The sequence below is a fragment of the Rhinoderma darwinii genome, chromosome 11, assembly GCF_050947455.1.
Source record: "Rhinoderma darwinii isolate aRhiDar2 chromosome 11, aRhiDar2.hap1, whole genome shotgun sequence".
Taxonomy (NCBI): domain Eukaryota; kingdom Metazoa; phylum Chordata; class Amphibia; order Anura; family Rhinodermatidae; genus Rhinoderma; species Rhinoderma darwinii.
In genome coordinates, this window is record NC_134697.1 from 28,491,282 (window position 1) to 28,516,987 (window position 25,706).

The window sequence follows — 25,706 nt, forward strand, 5'->3', positions numbered from 1 at the left end:
TCCTGAAACTAATGGCCAAACTGAGAGGACTAATTAGTCTCTAGAACAATATTTAAGGTGTTTTATCTCCGACTGTCAATATGATTGGGTCTCCTTCATTCCCCTCGCCGAATTTTCCCTTAATAACCGGGTCAGTAACTCGTCAGGGGTCTCCCCCTTTTTCTGTAATTTTGGGTTTAAGCCACAGTTTTCCTCCGTTTCACCTGGTGGTTCCAACAATCCCGAGGTACATGTCATTCATCGGGAACTGTGCACAGTCTGGGCCCAAGTTCAGAAGAACCTTGAGGCATCCCAGAGCATACAAAAGACAGGCAGATAAAAGACGTTCTACTAACCCCTTGCTTGTGGTCGGGGATTTGGTGTGGCTGTCTTCAAAAAATTTGCGCCTTAAAGTTCCGTCCAAAAAATTTGCTCCCTGGTATATTTAGGGCCGTACAAGGTCATTGAGGTCCTAAACCCTGTTTCCTTCCGGCTGGAGTTACCCCCGTCCTTTCAAATACACAACGTGTTTCATGCCTCCCTCCTGAAACGCTGTTTCCCGTCCTTGGCTACCTCGAGGAAACCTCCGGTCCCTGTTCTCACCCCTGAAGGGGTAGAATTCGAGGTGGCCAAGATTGTGGACAGCAGGATGGTCCAAGGCTCCCTCCAGTACCTGGTCCATTGGAGAGGATACGAGCCTGAGGAGAGGACTTGGGTACCCGCCCGGGATGTTCACGCTGGGTTATTGCTCAGGAGGTTCCATCTTCGGTTCCCCAATAAGCCAGGTCCACCTAGGAAGGGTCCAGTGGCCCCTCATAAAAGGGGGGGTATACTGTAAAGGATCTGCTAGACACAGCTTCTGTGTCGACGCCCGTGGTTAATCAGTCTGCTCCTGTTCCTCAGTCTGATGGAGTGACTCGATCTGCTACCACTCAGGCTGGTAGGCTGAGGAGTGGGAGAACCTATCACAGCCTGGCCAGATGGTTCTAGTTCCCGCCCTTGGTCTATTTATACCTTCATTTGCTGCTTGTCCTTTGCCTGTGATTCTTGTGTTTCCTGGCTCTGCTGTTCCTGCTATTACCATTGATCTCTGCTTCATATTGACCCTGGCTTGACTGACTATTCTCCTGTTCTGCTTTTGCTACCGCGTACTCTCCTGGTTTGACTCGGCTCGTTCACTACTCTGTTGCTCACGGTGTTTCCGTGGGCAACTGCCCCTCTTCTCTTGCTTCTGTGTTCCCTTGTCTTGTTTTGTTTGTCGTGCACATAGTGAGCGTAGGCACCGTCATCCAGTTGTACGCCATCACCTATAACAGACTGTGCAAGTAGGCAGGGACTGAGTGGCGGGTAGATTAGGGCTCACCTGTCCGTCTCCCTACCCCGACATTACACATACAGTGGGATACACCTCCCGAAAGTCCAGGACAAAGCTGTAATGTCGGGGTAGGGAGACAGACAGGTGAGCCCTAATCTACCCGCCACTCAGTCCCTGCCTACTTGCATGGCCCGTCCTAGGCGACGGCGTACAACTGGGCGACGGTCCCTACGCTCAATAAGTGCACGACAGACAAACAGACAAGGGCACACAAAAGCTAAGGGAAATGGGGCAGTTGCCCACGGCAACACCGTGAGCAACAAGAGTAGTGAACAAGCCGAGTCAAACCAGGAGTGTACGAGGTACCAAACGCAGAGCAGGAGCGTAGTCCGTAAAACCAGGGTCAATTTGAAGCAGAGGTCAATAGTACTAGCAGGAACAGCAGAGCCAGGAAACAAGACAGAATCACAGGCAAAGGAAGAGCAATAAATGAAGGTATAAATAGACCGAGGGCGGGAGCTAGCTCCGTCTGGCCAGACTGTGATAGGTTCTCCCACTCCTAAGCCTACCAGCCTGAGTGGTAGCATATCGAGTCACTCTATCAGATCTAGGAGCAGATGCAGACTGATTAACCATGGGCGTCTACACAGAAGCTGTGTCTGGCAGATCCTTTACAATAGCGCTACTTAAAGCGCTTTGCCCCCTGGAGAAGCTCCTGATGCCACTGTTAGTAGCTACAATGCCAGAGTCCCCTTCCATAGCATCGCAAGTGCTCTGGCCGGGGATACCGGTCCTCGAGAAGCCCTTGTTGTCCCTGTCCAAATGTGCTAGGAGCTTTTCCCCAGCTGGAGCGTCTGCATTTCGCTCTTGGAGAAGCCCATGGATTTAGCTCCTGGAGAAGCCCCGACGTTACTGTTCATATATGAACAGTGATGTCAGGGGCTCTTAACTATGGAGTCCCCGGTCAGAGCATTGGAAGAGCTCTGGCCTGGGACTCCTGGACAAGAGTAGCCTCTGACATCACTGTTCATATATGGACAGTGATGTCAGGGGCTTTCAACTACAGAGTCCCTGGCCAGAGCATTGGATGCACTCTGGTCAGAGATTCCTCTCCTGGATGTCATTGTGAGTATATGGACAGTACTGTAAGAGCTATCAACTATGTATTCCCTAGCCAGAGCATCGCTAGCACTCTGGCCGGCGTGTCCGCCCCTGGAGGTGCCTCTGATGTCACTCTACATATATGGACAGTGATGTCAGGGGTTATCAACTACGGAGTCCTGGAGGAGCCCCTGACATTACTGTCAATATATGGACAGTGATGTTAGGAACTTTGAGATGCCATAATCCCCCGCCAGAGTGCCGCAATGCCCTGGCCGGGAAATCTATCCCTAAAGGAAAACCTGATGTTGCTGTCCATGTGTGGACAGTTACTTTAAGAGCTTTAAAATGCCAAAATTCCCAGCCAGAGCATCGGCAAGACTCTGGCCCGGGATTCAGCTCCTGGAAAAGCCCCTGACGTCACTGTCCATATATGTACAGTGATGTCAGGGGCTTTTAACTATGGAGTCCTTGGCCAAAAGCCCCTGAATTCACAGTCCATTTATGTAAAGTGATGTCAGGGGCTTTTAATTACGGAGTCCCTGGCCAAACCATCAAAAGTCCTCTGGCTAGGGTCTCCAGGACTGTAGAAGCCCCTGATGCCATGGTCCATATATGGACAGTGATGTCAGGGGCTTTAAACTATGGAGTCCCAGACCAGAGAATCGGAAGTGTTCTGGCCAGAGATTCCGTTCCTGGAGGAGCCCCTGACATCGCTGTCCATAAATGAACAGTGACATTAGAAACTTCAAGATGCCGAAATCCCCGGCCAGAGTGTCGGCAACTCCAAGGCTGGGGATTCCATCCCTGGGGAAGCCCCTGATGTCACTGTGCATATATGGACAGTGATATCAGGAGCTTTCAACTACGGAGTCCCCAGCAAGAGCATCGGAAATGCTCTGGCTAGAAATTCCATTACTGGATGAGCTCCTGACGTTATTGTGAATATATGGACAGTAAAGTTAGGAGCTTTAAGATGATGAAATATCCCCTGCCAGAGCGTCCACGAGGCTCTGTTCTGGAAAATCCCCCGACGTCACTATCCATATATGTACAGCGATGTCAGGGGCTTTTAACTATGGAGTCCACGGCCAGAGCGTCGGAAGTGCTACGGCCGAGGACATCAGGACTGGAAAAATTCCTGACATTACTGTCCATATATGGAAGTGATGTTAGAGGCTATCAATTACAGAGTCCCTGGCCAGAGCATCAGAAGTGTTCTGGCTGGGGACTTTGGGACTGAAGAAGCCTCTAACTATACAGTGATGTCAGGGGCTTTCAACTTTGCATTTTTAAACCGCCTCCAAAACTTTTTTTTTTAAATGGTCAGAGCTTAGTGGGAGGGGCGGGACCGAAGTAGCACCTGACCTCACTGTCCATAAATGGACATTGATGTCAGGAGCTTTCAACTACAGAATCCCCAGCCATGGCATCGGAAGCGCTCTGGCAAGAGATTACGCTCCTGAAGGAGCCACTGAAGTCATTGTCCATAAATGGACAGTGAAGTTGAAAGATTTAAGATGCTAGAATCAGCAGCCAGAGCGTCGGCAAAACTTTGGACTGGGATTTTTCTCCTAATGAAGCCCCTGACGTCACTGTCCATATATGGACAGTGATGATAGAGGCTTTCAATTACATAATCCTCGGCCAGAGCTACAGAAGTGATCTGGCCGGGTACTTTGGGACTGGAGAAGCCTCTGATGTCACTGTCCATATATGGACAGTGATGTCAGGGGCTTTCAACTTTGCATTTTAAAACCGCCTCCAAAACTTTTTTTTAAATGGTCAGAGCTAAGTGGGAGGGGCGTGGCCACAAACAGCCTGAAAAATTCATTATAATTTACACCAGAACTGGCATAAATTATAGCAGAAGTCTATGCTAGCTCATGATTGCATAGATTTCCTTAAAAGGTGTGTGCCTTTTTAAAAAAAGAGTTAAATTTTACTCCAGTTCTCTTTATATTAAGACTGGCGTATGAAAGTTTCCCCAATACATATTTTTATTGACCATTGATTTTGCAGCCTTCACAAATCAGGATTTCTGCAGTCAGTGCTTGGGATGGATATAATCACCATAATAGACATTAAGACATGTGGACATTTATTGCAATATACTAGGCAATATATTGCAATAAATGTCCAAGACATGATACAAATGTAAAGGGACTTTTTTTCCTTAATACATATCATCTATTGCTCTATATATTAAAGGGCAAATAGGAATCTATACTGGGATTCCTATCAACAATAAACTGAAAGTGCTCACTCAGCATCTTTTAAGGGACGTGGCCAACCGCGCCCCACATATTTACTATAATCTACGCCAGAAACTCACAGAAATTTTATCATTTTAGTGGAAATCCACACCACCTCGAAGCTGGCATAGATTTCCCTTTACCAAGATGTGACAAATGTATTAAGAGGCGTGCGCCTCTTAATAAATGAATATCATCTTACTCTAGTGGTGTTCTTTTTTAGACTGGGGTATGAAACTCCAGTTTAAGGCCTCATGCACACGACCTGTAGTGTCACGGCCGCGGAGTGTCACCCACGGCCGCCCGCAAATCACGGGCCATGCACATTGCTGTGTGCATTAATTTCAACGAGCCTGGACCGCAAGATGCGCCCGTAATAAGACATGTCCAGGCTCCCAGGCAATGCACGGACCGTGGAAACCACGATCGTGTGCCTGGGCCCATTGAAATGAATTGAATTGCATTGCATTGCCCAGGAGTCTGGACCGGAAAAAGATAGGGCAAGTCTTATTTTGAGGTCCAGGCTCAAAGAAATGAATGCATGCGGCCACTCCGCGGCCGTCCGAGCCGCAGATCACGGCCGTGCACACCTCTACAGTCGTGTGCATGAGGCCTAAGTAAATCTCCCCCACTGTGTGAACTCATTATGTGAGGAGCTATAGTACATACCAAGACTGGTCCTCCTCACGCTGTCAAGTGACACAACTTTTTCAGTTTTAGAACTTACATACCTGGTAACTATAAGTGACCAAATGTGATGTCATGAGCATTGTGAGGTCATGCAGTTTTCTGGGGTGTCCACGATGACATGTGTCTTGTGATGTCATCATGACTGACTCCCATTGCTAGTTTATATTAAGCTTACAACATTAATCCCTTTAAGGGGTTTTCCGGTGCTTTAATATTGTTGGCCCATCCTTAGGGTAGGCTATCAATATCAGATTGGTGGGGGTGATAATGGATACCCTGCTCCTAGGAGCTTACAATCTAATATGACAATGGATACAAAGCCCCTAAGAGCTTCCAATAAATTTAGATTTTTCCAGTTCTTTACTTGCTTGCTCCTAGTGATTTCAATGGAGAGGGCTGTTCATAAGGGCGTTCAAATCTCCATTTAACTTCATCAGCAAGATTTCTATCTCTCAGTCCTAGGGATGGATATAATCACCAAAATAGACATTAAGCGATTTATCGTGATATACTGGATGCTATGTTGCAATAACTGTCCAAATCATGATACAAATGTAAAAGAAACCTATTTACCTTAATGCATATCACCTAATGCTCTATGTATTAAAGAACAAACAGGAATAAACTGCAAGTCCCCAGTCACCTCCAGTACCAAAAGGACCAAAAGGAGCTGACGGCAAAAATGAGGAAATTTTCCATATTATGGGCAAAACTGACTAAAAATGGAGCCTCATTTTATACGGGTTGTACCATCAGGGCAGCCCCTTATCCATATGCCCTATTAGAGCATCTAGATATCATAGAGGGAAGCCCCCTGCTCAGGACCCCGCACTATTAGCTATAGTGAAATACTGCTGGAAAGAGCAACCCCCATTCTGGAGGACTCGGCATGACCCTATATTACATGGTAGACAAATAATTAATAATTTCAATAGATGCCGTGTAACACTACATTTCATTGCCAGAGAACGTGTAACTGTCAGCAGCTTCTCCTGACAATAACAGCCGATCACTGAGACAGCAACCAGGGGAGTTATACAAGGAAAGCGGACAACCCCTTTAGGCCGGGTTCACACATGGTGATTTTTGCTTGTTGCTTTTTTAAAAGGTGAATTTTTGTGGCTTTTTATTAATATTTTCATTTTCCAGAGAATAGGATTTTTAGTTTACCCACGTGGCATTTTCTCCCAATTGATTAAAAAAAAAAGAAAAAAATGTTCCATATATAAATTAATACATCGTTTCTTATACACTTAGTCTAGGTACATTTCCCAGAATTGTCTTAACATATATTTTCTGAAAATCAGAAAAAAAAAACGAATTTCAAAAGTGTTGTATTTTTGGTGCATTAATAAAAAAAAAAAAGCACCAGTCCTGCGGCCCTACTGCAGCTGAGCACAATTCAAGTGAATAGGACAGAGATGCAATACTAGGTACTGCCAAGGGACAAGAGCACCACACACCCAGAGCTACACTACAGTATGTGTGAACGAGGCCAGAGCTATAGTACATACCTAGACTGGTCCTCTTCACGCCGTCAAGTGACACAACCTGTTACAATGTGAACTTTACACATCCGGTAACTATTGGTGACCAATTGTGATGTCATGAGCTTTGTGAGGTCATGTAGTGTTCTGTGATGTCCATTGAAGGACCCATGGGCTGTCTGTTTATGATGCCTGTTGTTAGGTCATACTTAGGTATGCCCTAACAGCTGCCTATGTACTTATTATTACACATACTTGTAATGATGGGGGTAGGGAAACGGACAAGTGAGCCCTAATCTACACGCCACTCTGTCCCTGCCTACTTTCAACGACCCGCCCTAGGCGACGGGGTACAACTGGGCGGCGGTCCCTACGCTCAGTAAGTGCACGAGACAAACAGACAAGGGTACACAAAGCTAAGGGAAATTGGGCAGTTGCCCACGGCAACACCGTGAGCAACAAGAGAGGTAAACGAGCCGAGTCAAACCAGGAGTGTACGAGGTACCAAACGCAGAGCAGGAGAGTAGTCAGTAAGCCAGGGTCAGTATGGAGCAGGATCAAATAGTAGAAGCTGTAGCTGGGCCAGGAAACCACACGAGAAGAATCACAAGCAAAGGAGGAACAGGAAAGGCAGGTATAAATAGACAGAGGGCAGGAGCTAGCTCCGTCTGGCCAGGCTGCGATAGGCTCTCCCACTCCTAAGCCTGCCATCCTGAGTGGTGGAAGATGGAGTCAGTCTCAGAGACATAGACTCAGGTGCAGACTGATTACCTATGGGCGTATCCACAGAAGTTGTGCCTGGCAGATCCTTTACAATACTAATGTACATATATGTATACATACAAGTACTGCACATTATTGTGTGAAAATATAAAGAATTAATAAATAAAAAAATTGATAAAAAAATTGGTTAAAAAAATATGTATTCACAATGGGGCAGATTAACTATTCAAATTCAGCCAAAATTGTGGCGAGCATGCAGCACATTTATTAAAGGGGTTGTACCAGCATCAACAATTATCACCTATCCACAGGATAGCAGATAATTGTCTGATCGCGTGGGACCCCATGGATTGCAAGAACGCGGTCCTGATTCCCCTCTTTCCTCCACACTTTTCATCTGCAGTGAGGTTAATGACCCCCATCTTGCGATAGGTGTGGTCCCAGCGATAAAATAATTATGACATATCCTGTTGATTCTGGGAATACCCCTTGAACGGTTTTATACACTTTTTGTACATCATCCAACAAAGGGGCGTGGTTTAAACAAAATGGACGTGGTTTAGCAAAAAGGGGAGGTGGCCTAAATGCGCTGAAGTGCACAAAAACTGTACCAAAGTTTTAACACATAAAACTGTTGTAAACTAAGGCAACTTAGAGGTGGTATAAGGAAAGGAAAATGTCTGTACTGTTTAACAAGTTTAGCCTAATTTACAATCCAGGGTATGCCACTGTGATAACTTTGGCGCATGTTCTGATGGCTTGGTCTAATTTTACGCTGTCTAAATCTTAGACAGCATTAGTAAATCTGCCCTAATAGTTTTACGTTTAGTAAGTTTTATTCCACAGCCGTTATAAAACACCAAATAATATACACATATTTAGTATCAACATAACGGTAAACTCCTGTACTATAGTGATTTGTAAATGGTGTAAAAAAAAAAAAAAAGAACTATAGAAATCTCTCACTTTTTTTAAGCATTTCCCTCAAAATAGAAATTATTATCAATAAATCACTAACATATATGTAAAAGTACAACTAGTCCTATGAAACACAAAACCCCATTCACAAAACCCCATTCACCTATAAATAGAAAAGTTATGACTGCTGGAATCTTTAGAGAACAAAATGAGAACCCGGTCTACAAAGGGCTAAAGGAAGATTTGAATCAATTATTGTGTTTGGGAAGGGGGTTTGCTAATTGCAATAAAAAATAAAATAATAACACCTCTGCTTCCCAAATATAATAACCAATAACTCTTGTGTTGTTGTCGTAAACTTAACATAGAATGGCATTGGCAGTCACAAATCAACTGGTAGATAATGATACACTTTGTAGGCCCTCAGGAGGTCTCTGTCTCTAAGCCTGAAATTCTGAGGTAATAGATAGACCTCAAGTGCCCAGTCACCTACGATGTACCTCTTAAGGGACGTGGCCACCCGCAGCCCAACACATTTACTATAATCTACGACAGAAACTGGTATAATTTATAGCGGAAATCTACGCTAGCTAGGAGCTAGCATAGATTTCCCTTTACAAGATGCGCTCATCTATCACCCAGAAAAAAAAATGTTACAAAGTTTGCCTCTCACTCTGGAGGTTCCGACATGTCTATGTATTACTATTGATTTCAATGGGAACTGTGTAATGCTTAATTTCCCCTGTAGTGGCGCTACAGGGGAATTGAGCATTTATTCCAGGATCCCCATAGGTCGCAGCTGGTTCCAGCAGCAGGACATCCAGTGATCAGATTATCTTCAGGACAACCGTCTTTCTAAAGGGAATTGTCTAAAGCGGAGAACCCGTTTTAAGATAAGAGCTCCATTAATGAACACTAAGGAGGAAACTGCCATAAATGTATCAGAATGACACAAACAGAATGATAAAGTTGCTTTACACAAATATTTTGTAACATAACCTTGCGCACTGGTATTCAGTGCACCACTGCTTAGTGTTGAGTTGTGTTTTTGATTGCTTTGCTCATTTTTTTGCTCTAACACAACACTGTTATCTCTGTGATGGTGCATTTTGCAGGTGTTACAACAGTCCTTACCATGACAACACTTATGATGGGTGCCAGGACCTCTCTACCCAATGCAAACTGCTTTATAAAGGCAATTGATGTCTACCTTGGCATTTGTTTTAGTTTTATATTTGGAGCCCTGTTGGAATATGCAATTGCACACTTTTGTTCCCTTCATCGGCCAGACCTAAAGAACATCATAAAGGTAAAGAACCAGATATACAAACTACATAAAATCTATCCTTCCATCCATTGTCTCTTGAAGAAGATTTATCTTGAAAGTAACTTTAAAGCTGTAGCCTTCATCCGAGGTTAATGTTCCATGCCAACAGTGGCGGATTAAGTAGACCATAGGTCCTGCGCTGTTACCCAAGCTTAGGCCCCCCCTTCTCCATGGCAGCCCTGCCACGCCGTAACTATTGTTAACACTACATTTTTGTGCAAGCATTAACAAATGGGTGTTACGATTGCCCTTGTCAAAGGCCTATGTCCCTACATACTGACAGTATCACACTGTGCAGGGACACATCCTCCTGACAAAAGGAATGGTAACACCCATTTGTCTATCATTCCTGGACTGCACAAAGACTTTTGTGAAATACAAGGATTTCCTATAATAAACAGGTCAGGAGAGGTGACAGATTTTCTATAAATCCAGTGACTCACAGGTGACTTCTCCTCAGATTCTAGTAGTTTTTTTTCCTCTTTTCTTCACCATCCGGTCCAGACCTCATGACAACTTCTCCTGGCTATGACCCGTTTCTGCAGAATTTGCCACTCAGATGTTTTGGCTCCTCACTTTTCCAACATTTCCACACCTATAAACGAAGATAAAATTATCATGGTGCCACACACCGTGCCCCTAAATATAATAGCACCAAACACTGTGCCCCTGAATAAAATAGTACCAAACACTGTGCCCCTAAATATAATTGTGTCAAACACTGTAAAGTAAAGCACCACATACACAGAGCCCCTGTAGATAGCTCCGCACACAGCCCCTGTAGATCGCATCACACCCCCATATAGATAGCATCTCCCCGCCAGTAGATAACGCCACACACAGCCCTTGTAGATAGCATCACACACTGACCCCTGTAGACAGCATCACACACAGCCCCAGTAGATAGCGTCACACGCAGACCCCTGTAGATAGCGTCACACCCAGACCCCTGTAGATAAAGCCACACACAGCCCCTGTAGATAGTGTCACACACAGACCCCTGTAGATAGTGTCACACACAGCCCATGTAGATAGAGTCACACACAACCCCTATAGATAGAGCCACACACAGCCCCTATAGATAGCATCACAAACACCCTCTATAGATAGTACCACACACATCCCCCCTGTAGAGAGCATCACACACAGCCCTACCTATAGATAGCGCCATACCCCCCCTGTAGACAGCGCTACACCCCCTGTAGATAGTGCCCCACACAGCTCCCCGTAGATAGCGCCACACACAGCCCCCTGTAGATAGCGCCACACACAGCCCCCCTGTAGATAGCATCACATCCCCCTATAGATAGCTCTACACAGACTCCCTGTCGATAGCGCCACAAGACCACCTGTAGATAGCGCCACACAGAGCCCCTCTAGATAGCGCCAGACAGACCCTTGTAGATTTATCCACACACAGCCTCCTGTAAATAGCGCCACACAGCCCTCTCCCTCTTGTAAATAGTGCCACACAGCCCCCCTGTACATAGCACCACACACAGCCCCCTGTAGATAGTATCACCCCCTATAGATAGCGCCACACAGACTCCCTGTAGATAGCGCCACAAGACCACCTGTAGATAGTGCCACACAGACCGCCTCTAGATAGCGCCAGACAGACCCCTGTAGATAGCACCACACACAGCCTCCTGTAGATAGTACCACACAGCCCTCTCCCTCTTGTAAATAGTGCCACACAGCCCCCCTTGTATATAGTGCCACACAGCCCCCTTGTATATACTGCCACACTGCCCCATGTATATAGTGCTACACAGCCCCCTCTTGTAAATAGGGCCACACAGCTCCCTTGTATATAGTGCCACACAGCCCCCTTGTATATATTGCCACACAGCCCCCCTCTTGTAAATAGTGCCACACAGCCCCCCTTGTATATAGTGCCACACAGCCCCCTTGTATATACTCCCACACCGCCCCCTTGTATATAGTGCCTTACAGCCTGCTCTTGTAAATAGGGCCACACAGCCCCCTTGTATATAGTGCCACACAGCACCCCTTGTATATACTGCCACACAGTCCCCTCTTATATATACTGCCACAAAGCCCCCCTCTTGTAAATAGTGCCACACAGCCCCCCTTGTATATAGTGCCCCACAGCCCCCCTTGTATATATTGCCACACAGCCCCCTCTTGTAAATAGTGCGACACAGCCCCCCTTGTATATAGTGCCGCACAGGCCCCCTTGTATATAGTGCCACACAGCCCCCCTTTGTAAATAGTGCCACACAGCCCCCCTTGTATATAGTGCCACACAGCCCTCCCCTTGTATATAGTGCCACACAGCCCCTTCCCTTGTATATAGTGTCACACAGCAATCCCCCTGTGTATATTGCCACATAGCCCCCTGCCCCATAGTCCTGAGGACGCAGACACAAGTGAATGTGGCTATCGCTAGCACCGTGGCCCCCTCTGATACTAGCGACGCCACTGGCGATGAGAGGGCCTGTGCCGTAAATGTTATGGGCTTGGCGACAATGGGCCCCCTGGGAGCCTTGGGCCCTGGGTGGCCCCTGAACCGCCCTTATGATGATCCACAAACTGCTTGTCAGCCCTATCTAATGCTCTTTACTAATAAGGTTATCAGTCAAATATTGGACATCACAAATATTGGGTGGCAATAGGACAGAAAAAAACTGACAAACTAAAGGCAATGAGAAAAACCTGAATGCAAACTGATGCCAAATTGTCAGTTTGTCACAGACTGAACTCAGATGAGTTTTAACAACTCTTGTCTGAATAAGCGGGCTTTGTGCATACTCTTCACCAGTGGTCCCCAACATGTAGCTCTCCAGCTATTTGGAAACTACAACTCCCAGCATGCTGCTGGCTGTATCAGCATGCCGGTAGTTTATGTTGCACACATCTGGTGAGCTACAGGTTGGAAACCACTGCTCTACAAACTTGCTTACTCTAAAGCAGTGGTCCCCAACCTGTGGCTATACCCTGTTGTCGCAGGTTGTCAAAGCACGTTAGGATTTGTAGTTTTACAACTGGATAGTCCCAGGTTGGAGACCACTGTTTGCATTTTCTCTCTGTAGCGGATAATGTTAAAAAAAAGAACCGGAACTGGTAACACATTTTTAACATTTTCATCTATGGAGGATAGAGTGCGTCACATCATTCACGAAATTCATCAATTAAAGGGAACCTGTCTGCTGTTTCATGCCCCTAAACTGCTGTAATATTGGTGCTGGATAAATCATTCTTAACAAACCCCTGTGTGCCACCCAAGAAAAATAAGTTTTAATCTATCCTGTGCCATATGTATTTAATTTGCAGGAGTGATTAAAACTTTTTTTTAGGGTAAGATGTATTATCGGTGGCACAAAGGGATATGCCTAGAAAGATCTCTCCAACACCTATATCGCGGGAACAGCAGTTTAGGGGCATAAAAAAGCTGACAGGTTATCTTTAAGCAACTCTGTACAATATGTTATTTAACCACAAGTTTGGACAGACCGTAGTTGGACACTATACACACTGAACATACTTCACACGCAAACCTTTTATTTTTGCTGCTCTCATACGTTGTTAATGACTGCTCTGCTCATTTCTTAGAGGCACAGTACCTGGAAATATTTATACGCAGAATAAAATCCCATCTGTTCATCACAGTGTGAAATGCAATTAGAACCTCTACACACTTTACCACAATTAGCAGACAGTGTTCATTGCTTACAAAGTCAGGTCTGTGTAAGCTCAGGGCTTTAAAGGAACACTCCAGACAAAACTGAACACTGTGTTGTGTTAAGTGCAAGGGAAAAAGGGGCGGGGCATGACAAAGTGATTAAAAGAACTCCAAAGAGAGAATATCTGTGTCATGCACCAGTATCTGTTTTGCCTGAACTATTCCTTGAAGCAATAATTGTGAAAAGTTTTCTTAAGTATTGTACTAAGTTATGTCATTAAAAGTAAAAGTGTACAGTACACAGAGCTGAGCAAAACATAATTGCTCCTGTCAGTGGTTGAGTTTGGTCTGAAGTGCCATTGAGATGTGTTTTCTGACACAGAACAGCGTTTCCACCCCACAGCCCATTAAGTTACTTTTATGCTTCATTCCCTTTCAGTAGGCGTTATAATCTTAATTAATACAGCCAGGAACAAGTGTGAAGATCAACATCTTACTGGGAGTCTTTTAAATATAATTGCTCATTTGCTGCCTCTCGATAAAGTAACTGCACAGTAAAAACCACAACGGGCACAGTACTCCGCTTACTTTGTGGTAGTTTGTGATGTTCTGTATTGTCTAATTCCTTAGATGTTTCTTACTCCAATTCCGTGCTGAAATATTTCTGCCTTATGATGACCTTTTCTTTTCCTAGAATAGAAGAACTTCTTGCAAGGACATATTTATTGTATAGTCAGAACTTTTCGTAAAAACAAAACAACAATAATGAAAAAAGTATAAAGTAAATCAGTAATAAAAATGAAATGCAATTGACTGTTAATTGAACAATCAAAGAGCTTCTAAATCATTATCACTCAAGTGTATGTAGTATTTAATGGCATAATATAGTCCCTGTGAAAGGATATATATATATATATATAAAAAATAATATATATATATATATATATATATAAAAATATATATATATATATATATATATATATATATATATATATATATATATTAAAAAAAATCTCTATGGATGAGGTATATTTAAGCTCTTTGTAAACCACTAGATTCCATTATATTGGGTTTCTGTTGAATTTTCACAAGAAGAATAGCATCAGACAACTCAATGGAAACCTGACAGACCCATAAGAAGTCAATGGGATTCATCAGGATCCCTTTGGATTAATTTCACATTGGATCTGTATAGCTGTCATAGCTCGGTAAAAAAATGAAGCCTGTAATGCTAGAGTGAATGGTGCCAGGGCGGGCTTTTTAGAAAATCTAACCCAGAGTAACAAGCAAAATAAGACTCATTGCTCACCATATGTAGAAAGTTTTCAAGCAATTTCCAAAGCATTACTTTAGACTGCCAAATAATACTTCCATACAATGCCCACACAATACAGCCATTAAGTACCAAAATAATAACGCCATACAATTCCTAAATAATACGTCCATGATACTACTGATGACTCTACTATATAAATACTACTAACACTAATAATGTTTAATATATTGCTTTAACTAAAAGGATCCTGAAGAAGAAGAAGAAGATGTTGACATGAATGGAACAATTAACGCCATTTCCAGTGGAGAAAACAGTCGACCCAAAATTGACACAAGTAAAAAAAAGAAGAGCCGAGGTGGCCGCATTTTCACTTCAACCATGAAAAGAATTCGTTGTATTTTGTATTGCTTCCAGGTTGAGAATCCACATCACATAGATAACTACTCGAGACTTTCTTTTCCATTGTGTTTCATTATTATTAATGTTTTTTACTGGGTGTATTATTTGTATTTCTGAATCACTTTGGCTACAAAATACAAAACTATCTGGACCAAAAAAAGTAAGATAATATTGTAAGGCAAAATGAATGAAAGGATTTACATATGTGTGTGTGTGTGTGTGTGTGTGTGTGTGTGTGTGTGTGTGTGTGTGTGTGTGTGTGTTTAATTTATATTTCTGAAATTGTAAAAATCTAATTTATTCTTCTTTTAAATAAGTATGATAATTATTATAGTAATGAGGCTTGGTTAATGGTTGTGGTTTGCCTGCGCAATGGAACAAGCTATTCTATATTAAAAAAACACAAGTTGGCTGTTTCCTACCACAGTGTGTATGGGGGCAATTCAAATAGGCCATAACTATATCACCATTTTGTTGAGATTACTTAGTTATATACATACCAGTAAACATATATATATATATAGATATATATAGATATATATATGTGTAAGCTCTGGAGATGATAAGCAGGTAACATTACAGGCACATTGCTGGCCTATCGTTATAGTCAGAGCGCACTGTATCAAAGATGTGGAAATTACACAACCATACGAGTCCCACCAGTAAAATTATGGGCTTTTATTCATATATATGTATATATATATATATATATATATATATATATGTATATAAATAAATATATATATATATATACACATGCATATATATATACACATACATATACATGTGTGTGTGTGTGTATATATATATATATATATATATATATATATATATATATAAAAAGATAGATAGGAGAGTTAGTATACATAGGTTTAGGATCACCTAAATCTGCAATATTTGCACTCCTATTATCATGGATTATTACCATTACATTGACTAGAAGTCATGAAACTTGTTTTAGCCTATTTTCTGTTCATCAAACTTTGTTTTAAGAAAAAAATCCTCTATGTGCAGTAATATCAGATTTGCAGACATTTGTATTCTATCTACTATAGAGTATATCTCAGTTATTCAGGGAACCCCTTTAACCAAAAATTGTGTGTTCTTTCCAGACTGGTTTGTAGGGTTACTATATTTCCCTGACCTTACAGCGAAGCTCATTCCAAAAAAGCTCAATAAAGTTCATTGTCCTGCTGCATGATGAACTTTGCACCAAGCCTGCGCTGACCTCTGGGGATGGTCTGTAGCTTTGACATAATAAAATAGTACTAACCTTCCTTGTTCATTATTTCTTGCAGTCTATAAAGTGCTCACGTTCCCAGCACCACAGCAGCTTCATATCATTACATTTCCTCCGCCATGGATGAGAGAAGTCATTATTGTTCCTCCACCATCCTCTACCTCTCTCTACATATATTCTCCTCTTTGATCCAAACACCTCAAACGTCGACCGATCCAGTCATCCATTGTTCAATGTTTCTATTCTTATGCCCCTATTAACCATTTCTACTGGCCAATTCATAACTTTTTCCTTGCAACTCTAAGGCCAACTTCTGGAGTCATGTTTTCACTGTAATAGATGACATTGTACTATTTAAAGAGGTTGTCACTTTTTCATATGCCCTATTAAAGCAAATTAACGCCAAAATCGTGAAGCTGAACTGACGCACTCGGCTTTGACTGCATGATACAGCCTCTATGTACACAGGATACATAGAGGCTGTATGTTAAAAAGTAAAAACGTTTTTGTTTTAAAAAAAAGGAAATTTAAAAGTTGCAAAACATAAAAAGTTGATTTATTAAAAAACAATATCTTCCTTTCAAAGGTGTACATAGCCTTTAAGAAAGCAGTAATAGTTGTGCACAACATTAGTAATGTCTCAATCGTATTTTCCAATCAATTTAATGATGATCAATTCCTTCAGAACATGTAAGTGATTCCAATCTTTTGCATATTAGTGTGTAGACAGAAATGAAGACAGGCCTTATTTTCAGGCCATAGAATTTGTCAAAACAGAGTAGACATAGTTCATTCTAATAAAGAATGCTATTAAATATATACATATGGATTTAAGCATTAGAATAAATCTACATATAAACATAGGTTTACTACAGAACACTATTTAATCTACATGTTAAGAATCTTGTACTGATTTTGAGTTACAGCTTGCATTATACTCCAGAGCTGCATTCTCAATTCTGCATATTTATACTGTGCAATAGTGTTCAGTGCTCTCCTGACCAGGACTCTTTGAGATTGGTGGGAGATTCATCTCCCGGATCACCTCTATTCTCTAATTTGACATTTACGACATGTCCGTGCTAAATTTGAGAAAATAAATATTTACAGTAAGGGGTTATGCATAGGATATGCCACCAATGTCTGTTTGGCAAGGCTCTGATGTCTGTAAACCCCCACCGATTACTGGAACAAAGTCTCAACAGGAGACAAAGTAATACACAGATTTCTTAGCCACTTCATTGTATTGATCTGCGGAACTCACAGAGGTAAGACCTCCTACATTTGGACGGTGGCATATCCTAGCAATATGCTACTAATGTCTATCCTGAGCTAAACTGAAATTGTACATAGTCTCTTTATTTATTTTTTACTCCCAGGGACATGCCTATGAAAATTAGGAAACAGACTTAGCAGCAAGTTTGCCTTCTGTATGGGATTATTTGGAGCTCATTTTGGGCATCATTACATAATATTACTTAGATCACTGTGAATAGACACTGAGCTTCCAATAATGCTACCGTCATTTTAGTTTAAATTATTAATTTAATTCATATCATGTTATTATGCTAAATGTATGTTGTATTCATAGCTATTAGTTCGAATATATCTACATCAAACAGCAACAGGATAATGTACATAACTATAGACAGATCTCAGATATAAAACTAGAATAGGAAAAAAGTGGAGCAGCTGTCCATACAAGATCCCTATTTTTTTTATTTTTTATAACTTGGAAACGGAAATCTGGAATCAGGTTTTTTTTTGTGGACATCTGCTCCCTTTTTTGTCTACTCTAAGTCTATACATGAAGCCCTTCTTACTTAGACTAAGTTCACACTAGCATTAGAGGAAGAGCGTATCGAAAAATTACATGCAAAGCAACGGTTCCGTTAGAATTACCATTGATTTCAGTTTCAGTTGCTTTCCGTTTGTCTCTGCTCGCTAGGTTCCCGTTTTTTTTGACGGAAGCGTAATTGCAGTCTGCAGAACTTTTGTTTCCGTGAAAGAATAACGGAAACCTAGCGAACGAAGACTAACGGAAAGCATCTGAAACAAAAGAATTACCATTGAAATCAATGGTAATTCTAACGGAACAGTTGCTTTCCGTTTAATCTTTCGATCCTCTCTTTCGCTGAAGGAAGAGAGGTAAACGTATACTAACGCTAGTGTGAACTTTGCCTTAGCATAAAATATATACATGCTATTTCAACAATTATTATTGCTGGGGAAATAATAAAATAACAACAATATAAAGGATATTAAAGTAAATGCTCACCAGTTTTTTTTATTTAAATATGTTAAAAATTCTGTGCTAATTTATTTCTTAATATGTCTTTATAGCGGTCAGAGCTCTTTTTTTCTGATATAGAGCTCCAAATTTCCTGCATAAACATAATGTTAAATAATAAATTCTGTCTGTCTTTAGCCACCACTAGGGGGAACTAAGGAGCTTACTGTATATGGCTTAAATATCGAACTCAATGATTAACCATTATGCAGAAAGCTCTAGAGGCAGCTAAAGGCATCCAATATTGTATCATCTAACGCTATGTCTATGCAGGGGATTTAGAGCTCTGTATAAGAAAAGCATAAGAATCATCATAGAAGGTTGAACCTTAAAACTACATAATGATAAAAGGTAGAGATTCACTTTAAAATACACCTCCTGTTTAGAGGTACACAGATTAATATATTATGAAATTGTGTTATACTCTAATCAATTATTGAAACCAGTTGAACCTACTGCAGACAGGAGGTATCTGAAAAAGAGATGAGGTCTGCAGCATGGACCTTTACAGTCTGACAACAGCCTACAATATGCCACTATAGAACCATGCTGATATATATACTGTTTGACAACAGTTTTTAGCCTGCGATCTATAGACAAACTGTAGACAGCGCTCTGTAGTTTGCTGACAGGCTCCAGGGGCAACCACCGGAAATTTGTGATTGCCTTTGATTTCATAGTACAAATTCTATAAGGGAATTGCATATATTGAAATACTTTAATATATTTGCTATTTTCCCTTCAAAGCAGAAAAATATTTTAAATGTATTTACGTTGTGTATTGTATTAAATATTTTTTGAATTCTATAGTTCCATACGGCTGTATTTTGGGACGCAGTATCGTAACGATGTATCCATATTATATTTATATTTATTTTCTATCTATTTAGCCAATATTGCACTATTGTCTAGATTGTTGCTATTTTTTTTCTAATAAAGGGTTAATTATACTTAAGAGTACAGATTCATCATATTATATTTTGGATTATTCTATTATATCAGGTAGGCACAATGTGCAGCCTGAGGTAGGGTAAGGACAGTGCCGGACACAATGTACAGTGTGTATTACTTATATTGTCTCTGAAAGGGTCTGTAAACCTTTTAAAAAATAAAAATTATTGTTATAATGTATCTAAAATAAAAAAAATTAAGCAACTTTGCAAATAGCCTTGATTAAAAATATCTACGTTTTGTCTCTACAGCTGCTATACAGACCTATATGTCTCCATGGTTACAGGCTACAAACAAACGCTGTGTAGTCTGATTTTGCAGTCGTACTTGCTTCCATCTCCCCCTCACTGATTGTTTACATACATTTTGCAGGTTGCAATCTGCAAGCTGCAATACCATACACAGTCCATGAACTGGAGTGGCGCTGTTTATAGCAAAAAAACAAACAAAAACATGCATTTTTCTAGTCTCTTGTTTGATTATTGTATTTAAATACTGACCTTGTTTCATGTATGTTTTGACAAAAATAGAATTATATCCAGACACAGGAAAAAAAAAAGAAAACTTTCCTAAGGAAAGTGTTCTCATAATTCCCACTATTAGGATGACAGCCACATAATGTCCCCTCGTCCCCATACACAGAATCTTCACATTTGTATAATGGAAACATGAGCAACAACTTGTCAAGATCCCGGCTTGCTGGAAATGCATGGGAGCTTCCCTGTTTACATTTAAAGGCTTAAAAAAGACCTGTCGCCTCTCCTGACATGTTTAATTTAGTAAATACTTGTATCCTTCATGTAATAACCATTCTGTAACATATTTTCTTAGAACTCTTCGTTGTGCTGTTCCTCAGTTATTCCTCCTAGAAATGTATGAATTATTTGACAACTGGGTGTTACCATTCCCCTTGTCAAAGGGGTGTGTCCCTACACAGTGTCAATCTGTCAGCACTGATTGGACATTGGCACTCTATGTAGGGACACAACCCCAAGTAGTAACCCTCAGTTGTCAATATATTCATAACTTTTGTATGAGGAATGACAGAGGCGCATCGCAACACAGAGTTCTAAGAAACGGTGCTCCAGAACTGTTTTTTTTTTTTTTTTTATCGGGAATAGAATTATTTAGTAAAATGGATATGTCAGGAGAGGGGTCAGGTGATCTTTGCAAACTCTATACGGCCTAGTACTAGGCAATATCATGTACATTACAGTGTAAGCAAACTGTAATCCAGGTTGGTTAACTCATACAGGATTTGCTAGACTAGGTATATTTAGCCTTGAACAGTATTAGGTCTGTACTGATATTAAGTCTCTGGTTGTAAAAAAGAAACAAAAATATTTCCATTCAGTGACAGCAAGCAGAAATCTTTAAAATAGGGAGACATTTAAATAAAAAATATATAAGAAAGTTGTATACGTTTTTATTATAAAATTATTATACTTTATATAAAACCTAAAAGTCTCTTTAAGAAGGTTTTTCTTCTGTACATGCCTACTAATTACCACGCTGCTCTCCTTCCCACCTACTGAATAATCACTAGCTGGTCCATGCACTTCCATGTATCGCTGTATGATTGTATGGAGGTTTTTTGTATGCACTCTGCGTGCTGTATGAAAAGAATCATGCCATGCTCCATCAGATGGCATATGGATTGCGATTTTTTTCCCCCCTATAATGGTAAGTTCACACAGGGCGGATATGCTGCGTAAAGGTCCACAGCATATCGGTCGTGTTGCCTGCAGGGTATTCCAGAAGAAATACTGCACCAAATTGTGGTGCAGTTTTTCGCCCAGAATGTCCGCTGTGGAAATGCTGCAATGAAAAAAAACAGCTATGCTTACCAGGGCGTGGCGTCTCTCCAACTTCCCGACGTTCTGCAGCCCTGGGATGACGTTTCATGCCATCATGTGAACCCTGCAGCCTGCGATTGGCTGCAGCAGTCACATGGGATGAAACGTTATCCCAGGAGGCTAGCATGGACGAAGAAGCACAGAATTCTAACTATAAGATTTTTTTTTTCTGAGTTGCGATTTATGCGGCGGAATCGCAGCCTTTCTGCCGCAAATATTGCAACATCTGCTATTAGTTGCGGGTTTTACCTCCCCATTGAATTCAACAGGGAAAACCTGCAACAGAAAAGCAGCAATTACGCAAATACAATTGACATGCTGCGGATTAAAAAACGCCAATTCCTGCGTGTTTTTTTCTGCTTATCATATACGAAGTGTGTGGATGAGATTTGTTCAAAACTCATTCGCTTTGCTGCTTTCGTATAATCGAAATCCGTTGTGGAAAATCCGTAGTATTTAAACTATGTGTGAACTTACCCTAATGGTTTTCATTTAGTTCGTCATGTGGAACTCATACAAGTACACAGAACGGTACCCAAACATAACACCATATGAAGCTCACCTGGAAGGATACAGAGCACAATATGGATCTCATATGGAAGAGTACAGAACTCATACAGTACCCGAACGAAACACCCCATGGAAATTTATAGCAAAAAATATGGTATGACAGAACTTTACAAGCGGAGTGCCCACGTCCGTACAGAGTGCCCACAGATTGGCACAGTTTTCCTTCTATTGTGTGCATAAGGGCCTCAATCAGGTGCCTCGTCCTCTCACCCTTGTTCCAGTCCTGACATTGATTACGCTTTTTCTTTCACTCCACAAATAGATTTGTAACTACAGAAGTAAAAATGTTCACAATGAACAGGTTATTCCACCCGGTTATATTCATATTCTATAAAATCATTTCCCTAATGAGACACGTCTGTAAATGATGAAAGATTGAATAGAAGATCTGAACTTTTCACACTTCCATTTGTATTAGTGATAGATTCCAGACACTTTTGCTGTATAGTTTAGCAGATTTTTTTAAAAAAAACTTAAGATGTGTTCTTGTCTTTTCTTGTTAAAAAGAAATTGCTGACAGCCCGTAAGCTCTGGAAAAGGTGCTTCAGAAATCTTTGCTACCTATCAAAACCAAACTTTTCCCTCACCCGCTGAGCCAGGGTCAGACGCAGACAATATGTTTCACATTGAAGAGTAGATTGGTACCGCTGATCTCTATATTCTTCACATACTGACAAGATGCCTTCAGCAAACCCAATTAAATATTTTACATTTGAGGAACTTTGCCTCAAGTACAATGTTATAATTCAACTACTAGCGTACATTCAGATGTGATTCTATAAAGCTTAAAGGGGTATTCCCACAATTCAAAGCTTTTCCAAAAAAGCCCAGCATCATCCTTACATGTGGAAACAAACTGGCCCATGCTAGAATAAACTTATTTTGTCCTGTCTTATTATGTATTTAGCTCCCCTTTTTCCCACGCCTTCTTCATAGAACAAAATAGGCGATCCAGCTTCTAATATCACATGACCTCTGTAAAACTACATTTCCCAGCAGCACTCCATGTCTCCTCCCTCTTCTCTCCTGTGCGCTACCGACTTCCCACTCCTCTGAAACTTTCTTTGCAGTATATAGAATATATGTAAACTATATTGCGAGACGTTTTGAGCATCGTCTTTTTGTATACATACATTGTAGTAACTGTGTCAAGTTTTTATCTCTAAAACTCAGCTGCTTTTTCTCCAAATCTTTCAAAATCTATTCGTACATCCGGAAGTGTGAACTAAACACGATATCTCATGGGACTGGTGAAGACTTGGTCTCCCAGTCTCATTCTTAACCTACAAGCCTGGTAGCTCCAGCAGGTTCCCTGGGTTCTCCTCCCTCTTCCCTCATTTTCCCAGTCTGTCAGTGTGAATACTCTCTTACCCTCTTATTGTCACATCCAGAGTTGTAGTTAGGCTTTTCTTCAGCTGGGGCAGGCACACGGCTGGCTGCGCTAGCCCTACATACAAATATCTTGATAAAGACTGAGTGGCTTGTTGGTGGCCCCCTGGCATCTGGGGCACATGCACGCCGCTAACACCCCCTCTACTCCCTATTGAATTCATCAAGACATATACAACTTGTACAGAGGGAGAGACGAGCACAGCCTCACACAATGCAATGATGGCCATACCCCCACACCAAGGATTGTGGAACTCTGTGGTCATGTCCTTCAGGAGGAAGTTCATGGTGGGACTGTACTTAGATATCAAAAGTGTTATGCCAGTTCTCTAAAAAGTAGCAAAGTTTAATGCACGCCATAGGTGCGCTAATATTTGCAATTTTTTTTCTATTTACGCCACGTTCTGAAAGTGCAGAGAAGATTGGGCAGGGTTTAGCTGAACTGGGGGGCGTCAGCTGGAATGACAGATTTTTCTAAATTTGCGTCAGAAACTGGCGTAAGACATGGCGCAACTCTAACCTGCTCATCGCAGGCGACGATTTGCATTTCTGTGTGCAACTCTTAATATATTTTGTGCGTTTTCCGCCAGTGTCTACAGAAAATCAGCGGACTGAAGTCTTGAACAGCATAATGATGGTGTTTCTTCAAATGGACATAGAGGTCAAAATTGAAAAGAAAGTGGTCCGCATACAAGGATGCGTCGGGGGGTTGTTCATATCATATTCAGGCTTCTGAAAATTAGTATTAGGGTATGTTCACACGTCTTAACAAATTATGTCTGAAATTACGGTGCTGTTTTCAGGCGAAAACAGCTCCTGAATTTCAGACGTTTTTGCAAGTACTCGCGTTTTTCGCGGCGTCCATTACGGACGTAATTGGAGCTGTTTTTCAATGGAGTCAATGAAAAACGGCTCCAAAAACGTCCAAAGAAGTGACATGCACTTCTTTGACGCGGGCGTCTTTTTACGTGCCGTCTTTTGACAGCGACGCGTAAAATAACACCGTGGGAACAGACCAACGTAAAACCCATTGCAAGCAATGGGCAGATGTTTGCAGGCGTAGTGGAGCCATCTTTTCAGGCGTAATTCGAGGCGTAAAACGCCAGAATTACGTCTGAAAATAGGCCGTGTGAACATACCCTAAGTAGACGATAGAAACTGAACTCTATTAGTTGATGCTATATTGCTCCATAAGATTGACAAATTCTTCAGCTCCTCCGCCTTCATCCGACGCTTCATTTCAAATTATGGCGAATTAGACGGTCGTCGACTTCACGACACCTGGGGTGTATGCAGTGAATCAGCAAGGAATGATGGGGAACTTCTGATTTGCAGACTGCAGAATTGTAAAACACAGGCAAGGACCAATCTAGAATAAGATGTAAATAATAAGTGCATTAACTTTTTGTGCTGATTTAAAATACATAGGCTACAAAAAATACAAATATTAATGTTTGGTTTTTTTTCAGTTTATTCCTATACCAGTTCTATGTCAGATAACAAAGGCAGAAATACATTTTAAATCCACATTTTTCTCCTTCAACTCCAATTTTTTGTGGTTTGTTTAATATGACGACCGGCTTTCCAGAATCATCCAGCTGTATGTTCCTCTTTTTACGCTTCAATAACATAAAACCTTCCTATTTGCCTATAGGAGGAATAGCTTGGGTCATAGACATTATGCCAAAAGGTTACTATGCCAGAGACGAGCAGATGAATGACTGCCAGTACATCTTGCGGAAGCCAGGGGGTGCTCAAGATTTGTATAATATAAAAATAACCGTAGACCACTTCAAAGTCTATAAAGAACATTGTTAAATGCCGCCGACTTTAAATCATCTCCGTCCTACAGAACAGCAAATGTGCAGCCTATTGCAGTATCACATGGCGCTCAGTAGAGGGAACCCTTACACGGAAATAAATACCAATATACTGGAATCAAATCCAATGCATCACCTCTGCAGCTCAGCACTTGGTTCATAATATTACACATAGTGAAATATAAAATTCCCATCCCTCGAGTATTGATGATCAGTAATTTCATCGACTTTTGTGCCTGCCGCAATTGAACCAAAAGCGTATTTTATTAGCAATTAAAACAATTATATATGTATGTATGTATGTATGTATATATATATATATATATATATATATATATATATATATATATATATACACATATATTTATACATATATTTACATACATACATACATACACATATAATTGTTTGGATTCCCCCCCCCACAATATGCAAGTAGTGATTATGTTAGTATGTAATGATTACTGTTATATC

General features: G+C 41.2%; 1 protein-coding gene across 1 annotated transcript in view; it reads left to right on the top strand.

Annotated features, from left to right (window-relative positions):
- Positions 1–15,786, top strand: part of LOC142664188 (gamma-aminobutyric acid receptor subunit pi-like) — a 65,315-nt gene extending 49,529 nt beyond the window's left edge. Inside the window, exons 9-10 of the mRNA XM_075843228.1 lie at positions 9,584–9,777; positions 14,961–15,786. Of these exons, the coding sequence (XP_075699343.1) occupies positions 9,584–9,777; positions 14,961–15,233 (467 nt within the window). The 3' untranslated portion in view covers positions 15,234–15,786. The remainder of the gene's footprint in view (positions 1–9,583; positions 9,778–14,960) is intronic.
- The last annotated feature ends 9,920 nt before the right edge of the window (positions 15,787–25,706 follow it).